At 47.3% G+C, this 12,694-nt stretch overlaps 1 protein-coding gene across 1 annotated transcript; it reads right to left on the reverse strand.

Moving 5' to 3' along the window:
- Positions 1 to 6,259: 6,259 nt before the first annotated feature.
- Positions 6,260 to 11,007, reverse strand: LOC101536353 (procathepsin L-like). Its single transcript, XM_004591865.3, has 7 exons — positions 10,882 to 11,007; positions 10,493 to 10,615; positions 10,246 to 10,392; positions 9,847 to 10,071; positions 9,291 to 9,453; positions 7,206 to 7,323; positions 6,260 to 6,359 (listed from the first exon to the last, which is right to left on the reverse strand). Exons 1-7 carry the CDS (start codon positions 11,005 to 11,007, stop codon positions 6,260 to 6,262), a joined length of 1,002 nt encoding a protein of 333 aa, XP_004591922.3.
- Between the last annotated feature and the right edge of the window lie 1,687 nt (positions 11,008 to 12,694).

Below are 12,694 nucleotides of genomic sequence, written 5' to 3' on the forward strand. Positions count from 1 at the left end.
CGGTGCTGTGATGTAACTGGTTAAGCCTCCTGCTACAGCACAGTGCTGGCATTCTATTTGGACACCAGTTCAATCCCAGCTGCACCACTTCGGATCCAGCTCTCTGCTAATGTGCCTGGGAAAACAGTAGAAGGTAGCTCAAGTGCTTGGTCCCCTGCACCCATGCGGGAGGTCCCGATGAAGTGCCTGGCCACTCCTCCTCTGAGGAGTGAATGATTGGAAGACTCCCCTCCTCTCTCTCTTTCTCTCTTTCTATCATCTCCTCTCCCTACTCCACTCCTCTCTTTGTCTTTTCTCTCTTTTCCTGTAACTCTGCCTTTCGAGCAAATAAAATATATTTTACAAAAAAGAAAGAATAAAAAAAGCAAAGGTGCATCACAATAAAGTTAAGTTTAACCCAGAAGTTCAAGAATAATTCAATTCAATAAAACCTACTTTAGCCATTCATTAGTTTAAACGCAAAGGTAGTGTTGTGGGGAACAGGGACTAGTGGTAGCCAATGCAGGGAGAGAAGCTGTTCTTTTCCACATGAGTTGTAGTAGTTTGCACGATAAAGCAAAAATGAACCCATGGGGGTTCATCAAAGGGAAGGACTTCTGCAGAGAGCAAAGGAACCCATCAGAAAACCAAGTAAGAAATGGAAGAAAGTATTTGTAAGTTATTTCTTTGATAAAAGATCGGGGCCCGGGGGCGTGGCCTAGCAGCTAAAGTCCTCGCCTTGAAAGCCCCGGGATCCCATATGGGCGCCGGTTCTAATCCCGGCAGCTCCACTTCCCATCCAGCTCCCTGCTTGTGGCCTGGGAAAGCAGTCGGGGACGCCCAAAGCTTTGGGACCCTGCACCCGCGTGGGAGACCCGGAAGAGGTTCCTGGTTCCCAGCTTCGGATTGGCGCGCACCGGCCCGTTGCGGCTCACTTGGGGAGTGAAACATCGGATGGAAGATCTTCCTCTCTGTCTCTCCTCCTCTCTGTATATCCAGCTTTCCAATAATAATAAATCTTAAAAAAAAAAAAAAAAAGATCTAGTACCAGAATATGTAAGGAGCACACAATTCAAGCAAAACACCAAGCAAGCTAATGACAACGAACAGAAATTAAAACAGACATTTCTCAAAGAAAGATGCAGTGATGGTGAACAGGTACATGCACAGAACACTCGGTCTCACTAAACATCCAGGAAATGTCAATCAAGACCACAGTGAGCTAGAGTTTCACTCCAGTTAGACTGGTAATCACTGAAAAGGTGAAAAATAACAAATGCTACCGAGTCTGTGCCAAGTGGGGAACATTCACACCCATCCCTATGGTTGCAAATGGCAAGACTTTATACTTTTTCTGACTGATGTCATTCCATGGTGTACTTGTTCTGTTCATCAGCTGATGGACACATAGGCTATGTCCATCAAGCCCAAACATCTCTTCAGCAGTGGTTTCACTTTCCTTCGGTCTGAGCAGAGTGGTGGGGTTGCTGTATCATTTGGGAGTGCTGCTTTTTGGAATCACCTCCTAGTGTTTCCCGCAAGGACTCTAGTCCATTGAATTCCCACTAACAGTGTGCGATTCACTCCCCAAATGGCCACATGGCTGGAGCTGAACTGAAGTGAAGACAGGAGCCAGGAGCTTCTTGTGGGTCTCTCACATGGGGGCTGGGTACCAGGGCTTTGGGCCATCCTCCACTGCTCTCCCAGGCCACAAGCAGGGAGCTGGATGGGAAGTGGAGCAGCCAGACACAAACCAGTGCCCCTGTGGGATGCCATACTTGAAGGGGGAGGATTTGCCAATAAGCCACTGTGACAGGCCTTCCTTGTTCTTTATTTATTTTTGCATTTATTTGTTAACTGGGTTATTTCAAAACATCTGTCTTCAAGTTCACAAATTCTTCTCATCCTTTATTGAAGTTTTCCTTTTTATTTTCATTTCATTTATTGAATTCAACATCCTATGAGATTATTTGTGATATCTTGGTTTTCCCACTCAGGTCATGAAATATTTCCTTTGTTGTCTATCTGTATTTTGTAGCTCACTGAGTTTCTTTAACAACAATATCTTGAATTCCTTTTCAGGTGTCATGTTACCTTGCTTTTTGGGGTAGAAGAATTGCCTTTACCTACTCTAACAGGTGGTTTTTTGTACTAAGTCCTGTGTGGGTGCCGTTGTGTCTTCTCCATGTAATTTCTTCTGCCTTAATCAACATCAGTGATGCTAAGGAGAGCCTCGGGACTCTATGATGCAAGGGTCTGTGTGGTTGGTTGGTCTACTGGGGCATATCCTCCTGAAAACAGGATGGATCGATTATGGTGGTGGATCCCATGCCTGCTTTACAGGCCACAGATGGGCATGGCTGTCAGACACCACCTTGCAGCAGCATCCTGGGAACAGACCTGCCTTGGGCCTCTTCTTTTGCATCTGTGAGCTTGACTGAATCATCCGTTAGTGACCTCATGTGGCTTCAGCCAGAGCTAATTCCACGGTACATTCCAAACACAAAGTCACCACAGTCAGCCTTGCGCATGCTCACTGGCGGCGCAAGTCTCTCCCAAGGAAGAGATCCCATGACTGTTCCACACTGGGGAACCTCACACAATGTACATCATGACTCCTCTACCTGTGCTCAGAATGAGGTATGATCAAGATACATTGTCTCCTGGCTCCATTACTGTATTTTTGTCAATCACATATTTGTTTTCCTTTTGCTGTTTAGGCTTCCAACAAGAGCTTATTGGGCCCCTCTGTAAGACAAGACTTGTGCTGGGCTTTGGGGCACAAAGCCAGGAGCAGCGGCAGTGGGAAGGGGCTCCAGGGAAAATCAGAACTTGAGCCAGGGACGTGGCGCCCTCTAGGGGCCAGAAAGGACCACAGCAAGTTTCAGAGTTCATTGTCCTGTCTTTGTGTCATGTTATTTCCATTTCCATAACAAAGTTTCACTACTTTTTAAAGGAAATCAAAACTTCAGCTGTACGTGGCTTCAGAAAAAGACATAAAAAACGTGGGGCCTGGGTAGTAGCCTAGTGGCTAAAGTCCATGCCTTGCAGTGCCGGGATCCCATACCGGCGCCAGTTCGTATCCCGGCTGCTCCACTTCCCATCCAGCTCCCTGCCTGTGACCTGGGAAAGCAGTCAAGGAAGGCCCAAGTTCTTGAGACCCTGCACCCGCGTGGGAGACCGCGTGGGAGTCAGTGGGAGACCCACTGACTCAAGGCCTGAGCTCAAACAAATGCAGCAGTTGCCATCTCTGTCCTCCCAGGATCTTAGGATGGTCTTGTTGCTTTGGTGAACTACAAGCCCTGGATGGACCCTCCTTCTGGACCCAGACCCGTATGTCCACATCTGGGCCTGATGGAAGCTGCCTTCCCAGGGAACTGCTTCTTGCCCCATCTGCTGGCCAGAAGTGGAAGTGCCCTGCTCATCAAGGAATGACTACTTGGTTGTATTTAAGTTTTAAAAGGAGTCATTGAAGAAGACGGGTAAAACCACTGCCAGACTAGAATTAAGGCAAAGGTTTTCAATGTTCAAATACTAGCGTGCATCTATAAACATCCAGAACATTTGGGGAGTTATCAATACACAAAAGGACAAACTAAAGGTACGAGTTGTGTGATCTCTCTCAGGCAGTTCAAAGTGTCTTTTAGAAAGCTCAATAGATTTCAGGTAAACACAGAGGGATAATACAGAAACTTCTTAGCAATATTTAACAGAAAGGCGGAAGTCATACTTTGGAAATGCAACAGGAATCCTGAGACTTGGTGCAAATGGGATGAAAAACTCAGTGGAGGGCTGGCTCTTTGGCTCAATGGGTTAAACTTCCACCTTGTGGCACCAGCATCCCTTGTGGGTGCTGGTTCGTGTCCTGGCTTCTCCACTTCGGATCCGGCTCTCTGCTTGTAGCATGGGAAGGCAGTGGAGGTTGGCCTACAGTCTTGGGAGCCTGCACCCCACATGAGAGACCCGGAGGAGGCTCCTGCCATCAGATTGGCGCGGCTCTCCCAAGACAGCCATTTGGGGAGTGAACCAGTGGGTGGAAGATCTGTTTCTCTGTGTCTTCTCTTTGTGAATCTGCCTCGCAAATCAAAGTGACTCGATCTTCAAAAGAAGTGCGACAGAGATCACCAACAGCTGAGCTGATCCGCACGCAAGCTCATTGTAAACACACACAGGAGAAAAAGGGAGAGGAGGGAAAATTCCTATAGCGTGGACTGCTGGGACCTGGACTGTCCCAGGTGTTGTCATCCTCAGGGACTGAGGCCAGGTGGGAGTGGCCCTGGCAGGCACCCAGGAAAGCTGTCATGACAGTGTTCAAAGTATCTGACTACCAATTTTTAAGTAGATTGCATACCTCTAGTTCATGGCCAATCACTCCAAAACTTTGTAAATTCAGTATTCTCTCTATTCCTCCACAGCCCCCTACTTAGTATTTAGCTATAAATGAGCTATTTCATCACATAAACAGTTCACAATGCCAGAAAATAGCTTACTGCTACTTTACGTCTTCACATCTCCCCGTGTAATAAATAAGAAGACTATTTGCATTGTTCTATAGGGAGGTTGAAAACAGAGTTTTCTAACTACTTGCCTAGCATGGCCAAAATATTTTGTTTTTCCATTTACATGATGGAACATTGATTCTTACTTCGTAAGGCTACTGTGAGGAGAGAATGAAATTAAATCATGCTCACATATGAAGTGCCTGGCACCAGGTACAGAATAATTAGGCTAGCATGAATTATTTATGGCATAAATAATGCTCTGAATTTAATAAACATTATGGTTAAAACCCTAATAGTTTGAATGTGTAATATGGTTGAAATTAGAATACTCCATCAAAAGATGTGGAAATTAAAGCAAAAAATTATTTTTTGCCTCTAGAAGGAATTATTTGCAAATTGTGAGGAGATGGACGTTTTTTATTCCCCATAGGTAGAATTATTCATTAGATGAACCTTCCAACAAGGACTTTTATTTCTAGGAACTCATGTCACAATAATGTGGAACACATCTACAAAGAAATACATGTAATGGAAGACAAAAATGTTAAAATGTGAGTCACATGAGAAGAGGTTTTTTATTTACTCATTTTTATTGGAAAGTTAGATTCACAGAAGAGGAGAAACAGAGAAGATCTTCCGTCCATTGAACCACTCCCCAAGTGGTCGCAAGTGGAGCTGAGCCAATCCAAAGCCAGGAACCAGAAATTCTTCCAGGTCTCCCACGCGGTGCAGGGTCCCAAGGCTTTGGGCCGTCCTCCACTGCTTTCCCAAGCCACAGGCAGGGAGCTGGATGGGAAGTGGGGCTGCCGGGATTAGAACCGGCACTCGTGTGGAATCCCAGCATGTGCAAGGTGAGGACTTTAGCCACTAGGCTACCACACTGGGCTGAAAAGAGATTATTAAATGACTTGCAAGATGGTCTGCCATGGAATGTCAGATGCCCATTGACATACATACATACCCTCACAAATGAGGCTGGCTAAGACACGAACAATGACAATAAAATAGAGCAAGCCTAGTACAATGCAGAAATAAAATGGCCAGGTGCATTGGAGACAGAATTAGGTAAAGAGTGACCAGAACATAGGGACTGCTGTACTTCAAGTCATTCTGATAACCAGAACCACTACTAAATAACTACCTGGAGGGTTTAGGATTGAAGTACTGGGCAAAGGAAGAATTCCCACCCCGAGCACGAAAGAGTGAGGTAAATTGAGAATTAGCTGCAGGACTCAGAAAGGCATGCAAAGCCATGAACAACTTATTTCTGAACATTTCTATTGAATGTTTTCTGACCATGGTTGAGTGTGGCCAAGAAACCCTGGGAAGTGAAACCCTGGTTGGACTACAACAAGAGCCAGAAGGCTGCCCACTTTCTCCTCATGTGTCACTGGCATGCTGACATCTCTGTATAACCCGATTACCTCTTAGGTTACACAAGACAGCACACTGAAAAGAAAAAGAAGGCTCACCACTATACTAGAAATTAAAGTTTTATTTGTAAAAAAAAATAAGAAAAGAAAATCATATGCATACTTAAAATTTAAAACTCCAAAGTAATCAAGTCAGGAATGCAAAATTCTCACAGTGGTAATTACAATGGTGGGTAAATTTGAACAGGTGTGAAAATGTCAGAGAATTCAAATCACAACTTGGGGATGTTCAGGAATACTAGTGTTCATATCTTATCCAGTACCAAGTGGTCAAGTTGAAGACAGAATTCCTCTTTCAGATACTCAAGTCCTCCATCAAGTGCCTCCTTGGCACCAGCCATCAGCTCACACAGTGGGATAGCTGGCTTCTGTAACGATCCCACAGTGGTTGTTTCGGTCTTTGGCTAGCTTGAAGTAGCCGTGCATACCCCATTTTTGACCCCAGCTGAAACAAAAGCAGGTTGTTCATTCCATAGAGGGAACAAAATGCACAGGGTTTATTACCAATGACATCTAACTTAAACAGTGTGGCCCAGGTCACAGACTTAACAGAGAGTCCAGGAGAAGCAGATACTGGTGTTGATGTTTTAAACATTAACGAATCTAAATCTGCCACACCTCTTCTTATCCCTGTCTCCAAGACACGAACATCGTAAGATACTGCAACATCACAAGTATAAAAATAAAAGGATAGGCTGTCCTTTTTTGGGGGGGGTTGGGATTATGATAGTTCTAAAAGTTTAGAATGCAAGGCCGGTGCAATGGGCCAATTGGTTGATCCTCCACATGAGAAGACCAGCATCCCATAGAAGTGTTGGTTCACGCCCTGGCTGCTCCACTTTCCATCCAACTTCCTGCTCAAGGACTAGAAATCAGTGAAGCATGGCCCAAACCCTTGAGCCCTCACACCCAAGTAGAAGACATAGAGGAGTCTCCCGGCTCCTGGCTTTGGACTGACCCAGCTCCAACAATTGTGGTCATTGGGGAGTGATCTAGGAGATGGAAAATCTTTGTCTCCACTCTGTAAAATCTCCCTTTCTAATAAAAATAAATAAATCTTTTTCTAAAAAGTTTAGAGGGCAGGCAGAAATGTGGTCCTCATACCCTTCCAGCAAGCTTGTGACTGGGTCGATGTTAACTCACATGTGACACTTTGAAGCTCACCCCTCCTGGGAGGAAGACTTCTAAGATTTCAGACGTATGCTTAGGATTTGTGGACCTGCCTCCAACTGTTGACTGCTACTGAGAATTCCCTCTTGATGGTCAACAGAAGCATCTGGGGAGTTTGTACCTGTTCTTGACCAACCAGTACGTGTTGTTGTCCATTTCTGACCCTTCAAAGCCATAGCCAACCACCAGCAAAGCGTGGTTAAGGTGCTTCCTTCTGCAGTCAGGTTCATAATAAATGCCTGAGGGAAAAAACCAGAGGTCAGTTGAGAGGCTCCCACTTGTCCCTTACCACAAGGGAAACTTCTAGAAAGTCAACCATGTGGTATACATTCTAGATAAGACTTAACCGGCATGGGTCAGGAGCAGACCAGGCTGAATCAGTTCATGTCATCCTCTGGCAAATCCGATCGCCAGAACAGAGTGTGGGATGGGCCGGGTTCGGTTGCGACAAAACCAGTACACATTATGGAACGCCAGGGCGTGGTTGCCTGTACTGGATATGAATGCAGCACCCAACCAGCACACATGAGATCCAGGAAGGGAGGGGCAAAGCTGGCGGGGGGGTTAAGGGGCTGGCCCCCTCGCTGGACAGCCACTCCCACTGGAGAGCGTGGGCTGGGATAGAGACAGACACGACTAAGCAAGGCTACAACACCTGTGCGCTGCATGTGGACTAGATCAGGGCCACAGCTTCAGCTGGCAGAAGCTGGCACTGGGGACTAATTCTGTCGAGTCAAATCACAGGACCACCTAAAGAGTGCATAAACCGGGACAGAGAGACCTGGGAGGGAAAAAGTGGGTTCCCCCTTCTTGGGTCACTATTCCCGTGGGAGGGCATGAAAACTAGGACGGGGGCTGGGATGGCTAGATAGAGAGGTACTCAACAATATCTGTGAGGGCTGGATGGTTGAGTTGGTTAGATAAAACTAAGCTTCAATACCCATTGACAAGTACCAGAGCCAAATGGGATGGGGGACAGATTGGTCTTCTGCTACACATACTGGCAAACCAGGATAGGGGGCGGTCTGGTGGGGGTTATTGTGGGTCGCCCCAACTAGGCTGCAGCTCCCACTGGTTGATGTAAGGGCCGAACCAGACTGGACTGCAACACCCATTGGTTCCAGTGCAACTCGGGACTGAAAACAGAACCAACCCAGCAATTGCAACCACCAGCTGATCAGGGTGATGGACTGTGCCGGGCCCTGTGCTTGCTAGAACACACAAGAAACTAATCTGGGAATACCTCAAAGTATCTTTGGAGATCTCCCCACTTGAACTGCTGGACTCAGAATTCTAACCAAGAAAAGACAGAAGACAGAATAGGACAATCATTCATCCCAGCTACATGTTGGCAGCGAAATATGGGACAAATGGAGACTTCATGATGGACCATATCAATCAGTGGACCACCTCATCGAGCGAAACTGGCAGTGACTCATAACTGGAGAACTATTAACTCCACTTGAGCACATATCTCAGAGCATGCCCCACATCCGGGACTTGGGGTGGGCGGGAAACCAGGTGGGGCTTCTCCCTCAATATCCCCCTTTACCTCAGATACATGATGGAAACAATATGGACATAATAGCATTGCCCACCTCCCTATCCCCCTGAACCTTTTTTTTTCTTTTTCTTGTTTTTCCTTCAACTATAGTTAACTATGTAAAGATTGTCAACAACAATACAATAAAATGGATAAAAAAAAAAAAAAGACTTAACAACAGGAGATATTGTCATCAAGGCTAGGATTCTAGGATATCATTTTGGACCAGCAGAAATACAAAGGAGAATAAATCCATATTTTTTTTTTTTTAAAAATTATGTGGCGATCTAAAAGACCACTCTGAAGTCTTCTACTTCGGGAACATAGATCTTAAGAAATAACATGTGAGCTTATTTGAATCGGAGGCTGCTGTCAGAGTATATTACAGAGGTAGAAGTCTCTTGAAAGATCTTTAATATCAAGCAGTTGAAGAAAAATTAATTAAGCTCTACAGCAAATGATATCACTACTGTGAAAAAAATCATGGGGATTTGCTAAACATGACCTCGACCGAAACATGCACAAATACTGCAGGTATAAACTGAACAACAATGTGAAATCACGCACCTAAGGTATGTATGCTAAATTTTACACACCAGACAATCCATCATTTTCTGAGTTCTCAGTTTTTCTGCATCTATTTCTAGAAATAAAAGCACTAACCTTCTTTATAGAATTGGAAGGAAGGATGGCTTGCATCCAGAGCAACAGCAATGGGCCCCACGGTAGCCACAGCCTTCATCAAGGCCTCTTCCCGAGCAGGGATGCGCACAAAGCCTGTGACATTAGCCACGGAGTTTCGTGGATTGTAGCGACAGGGTAGATTCTATTCAAGGCAAAGAGGGAAGAGATTGGTGAGTGCCATGTACTTCCTGGTGAACATGAGTCAAAAACACAACACTGAGCCATCTAAATGAACGCTCTTATAAATCATCCCAGCAGGTGGAACACTGCCAGTGGGTTTGGAAGGGCTCGAGTGAGGGCCCTTACATGGACCCATCAGTAGGAAAATGTTCACAGTCCAGGAATTTGTGTGGTGCACACAACGTGTATACAATCTCCCTGTTACACAAGAAGCAAGGACAGCTACATGAGAACATTGTGCAAAGAGAAAACTGTGCAACACTGAGTCACATATAATGATGGAACCAACAATTTGCCTAAATAGTAAGATGTACGCTGAACAACGTGCCACTCATCTCTGAGAAGCTCCACTCACCCTCCCTTCGTAGGGGTAAGAGTCCTCCGAGTCCAGGCCCCCATTCTCTTTCACATACCGGAAGGCTTGATATGCCAGGCCACCACGACAGCCACCATTGCCTTGGGGCTGAGAGCAATCTATCAGGTTCTGTTCGCTCAGGGAGATGAGGCGGCCCGTTTTCCGGAACATCTGGCCTTCCAGGGCGCCAGTTGCACTGAAAGCCCAGCAAGAACCACAGCGACGCTAAAAGGGGAAGGGAGAAGCTGTCAATCACCATGCAACCAGCAGGATGCTGGCAGCAGCTCACACAGCTGAGCATGTATCTGAACGCGTCTCTCCACAGCCCACTGAAGGTGCCCATCACCCTGGGCTTCACTGGGCCAGGAGGTTGGAGGGCGGAACCCGGCAGCATCATACCTGATCCTTCACAGGAGTCACGTAGCCCTTCTCCCTCCAGTCCAGAGACGAGGGAACCTGAAGCGACAGAGGCTCAGAGAACAATTCCCCCGTCCTCTGTTCCTTGTAGACAAAGCCATTCATCATCTGCCCGAATTCTTCACTGGCCTGCAAGGGAGAATAAACACAAAATTGAAAGACAAGAGGCTACTTTGGTAAAGAGTCAAGGAGAGGAAGCGTGGCGTGAAGTGACCCCCAGCACACTCACCATGTCGCCGAAGGCGTTCATGGCCAGGCTGAAGCTACGCTTCCCTTGGCTGTATTCCTCATTGTGCTCATCAATCAGCCTCATGTTCTTCTCCCACACAGCTCTCCTCTGCCCTTCTTCATCCTAGAGGCAATCATATGGCTGGCGGTCATTATCCCTACTTACAAACCAGCCCAGCTCACCAAGCAGACCTGCACACACACCCCGACTGGGGTGGCTCTCTGGGAGCTGCTCTCCATGCTGAGACACAGCACGTGGGTCTGCCCACTGCGCTCCCTATGGGTACCCCAGGTTCTGGCCTAGAAGGAGCTGCTCTCCAGAAGATGCTCTCTGGCTACAAACTCCTGCTGTCTTTGGGGTCTCCTAGGACAGGTTCACATGGCACCTACCTGGGCATACACTCTCCCATGCTGTGTCTTCCACTGGGACCATTGTGTGTCCAAACTTTGATTGAACACTGGGATGGCTGTGGTGATTCCCAAGGCAAGGAGAGGCAGCCAGAGTGAAGGATACATGGTGCAAAACCTAGAGAGGAAGAGAGATTAGACTTTCTCAGAGACCATCTTACTCCCCTTGAGAAAATCAGGTGACTAATGTGGCATAAAGGTATTTAACATTTTCTCCCACGTATTCACCCAAAGACTGTTGGAGAGGCTGAGGATGGGACTGGGGGAAGAACAGGTGTGCGGAAGTCTTTGATGCAGCCACCAAAAGAAAGTCTCCCACCCCACACTCCAAGCAGGGGCATCTTATGTGTACTGAGTTCAGTTATGAGAGGGGTATGAAAATATGTCACCATCAGGAGCTTAACCAAACGGGAGTGTTTGCAACCCTAAAAGCTAAAAAATGGTTGACCCAGGCTTTATTTTTTTAAATCAATGGTATCTGATGCACTTAGGAAAAGTCCAAATTATAAGACTCTGATCCCTAGTAGAGAAAGGATGCCTCCCCCGGTGTTGGGAGGCCCCCCACATCTATTCCATGGCTAAAATATTCATACAGCAGGAGAAAAGATATGTCTTGGAATTTCTTCTTGATTGGAAACCTTCTTGAACTCCCTCCCAGGAGGTCCTGGGAAGGAAAGTAGCCTACCTCACCTGAGACACAGAGATGTGAACCTACAGTCACGGGAACTTGCCAAGGACAGGAGCCTGCTCCTGTTTTTTGCACGCATCCGCTGGGGGCCAGAGGATGCTCAGGAGCATCACGGTCAGGTGTGCAGGCATCCAGCCGCCCCTCCCCAACTAGGCCAGGACTAAGTCTGACTGACTGGCACAACCTGAGACCCTCCCCAATGGTCTCTGCATTCCCTGAGTTTTGCGAATTCCCTTACCCATTTCTCCACCTTCAGGCTGCCAGATCTTTTGTTCCTTGGAAAAGGTCCCAACCACATATTCCAACATGTCCCTACAGGGGTCTGCTCCTCCAATTCCCGGGGCCGGGGAATCTCACCTGCGGTGGCCACAGTGGTCCAGGAGCACTGGGCACTCAGCTCTTCAGTAGAAGCTTAGGTCCCAGGTGTAGTCCAGGTGTGCCTGTAGAAAAGCTGTGAAGTCCCGCCTCTGCACTGGGCCGACACTGCCCCAATACCCGACTCCAGCTGCAATTGGCTGCGACGGCTCCTGGGCGGGGCCTGGGTCTCCAGCCACTTGCAGGATGCTTTTCCATGTCTGCCCGGGATGGGATGCATCAGTCTAGGTGAACTCGGGGTGGGGGAGGTGAGCTGGCCCCCGCCCTGGGGCAGGAGCATTGCAGCATCTTCCTGGAGGGCTCTGGTTATCCAGGTATTTTGGGGCCTGTAATTCCAGAGAAGTTCTCCAGGTCTCCTGGTTCCTGTGGAATCCGCAGTACAGCCGGGGCCACATTCTCTTTCAGCTTTATGGTGGGCTGCAGCTGGGTCTAGAAGAAATTTGCTTTGATGAGGATTCAAGTTAAGATTTGATACTGAGTTCAAAAAGCTTTTTTGGGGGGGACGGGGTTCTGATGGGGGTGTTTCTTGGCTCACCGTGAGTGTCCTCCATCTGTCCTGGGTTCTGCTCCAGCTGAGCCTATTGCAACCTGGGTCTAACCTCAGTGTCCAAGGAGTCACATCCCCCAACTCCCCCTCCCAGAGAGTCCTGGTGGAGACCTGGGAACAAAGGGTGAATGTTCCCACTCTGATAGAACAGGTAACGATGGGGATGGTGAAGCTGTTGGGAGTCT

The sequence above is a fragment of the Ochotona princeps genome, chromosome 31, assembly GCF_030435755.1.
Source record: "Ochotona princeps isolate mOchPri1 chromosome 31, mOchPri1.hap1, whole genome shotgun sequence".
In the NCBI taxonomy this organism is placed as follows: Eukaryota; Metazoa; Chordata; class Mammalia; order Lagomorpha; family Ochotonidae; genus Ochotona; species Ochotona princeps.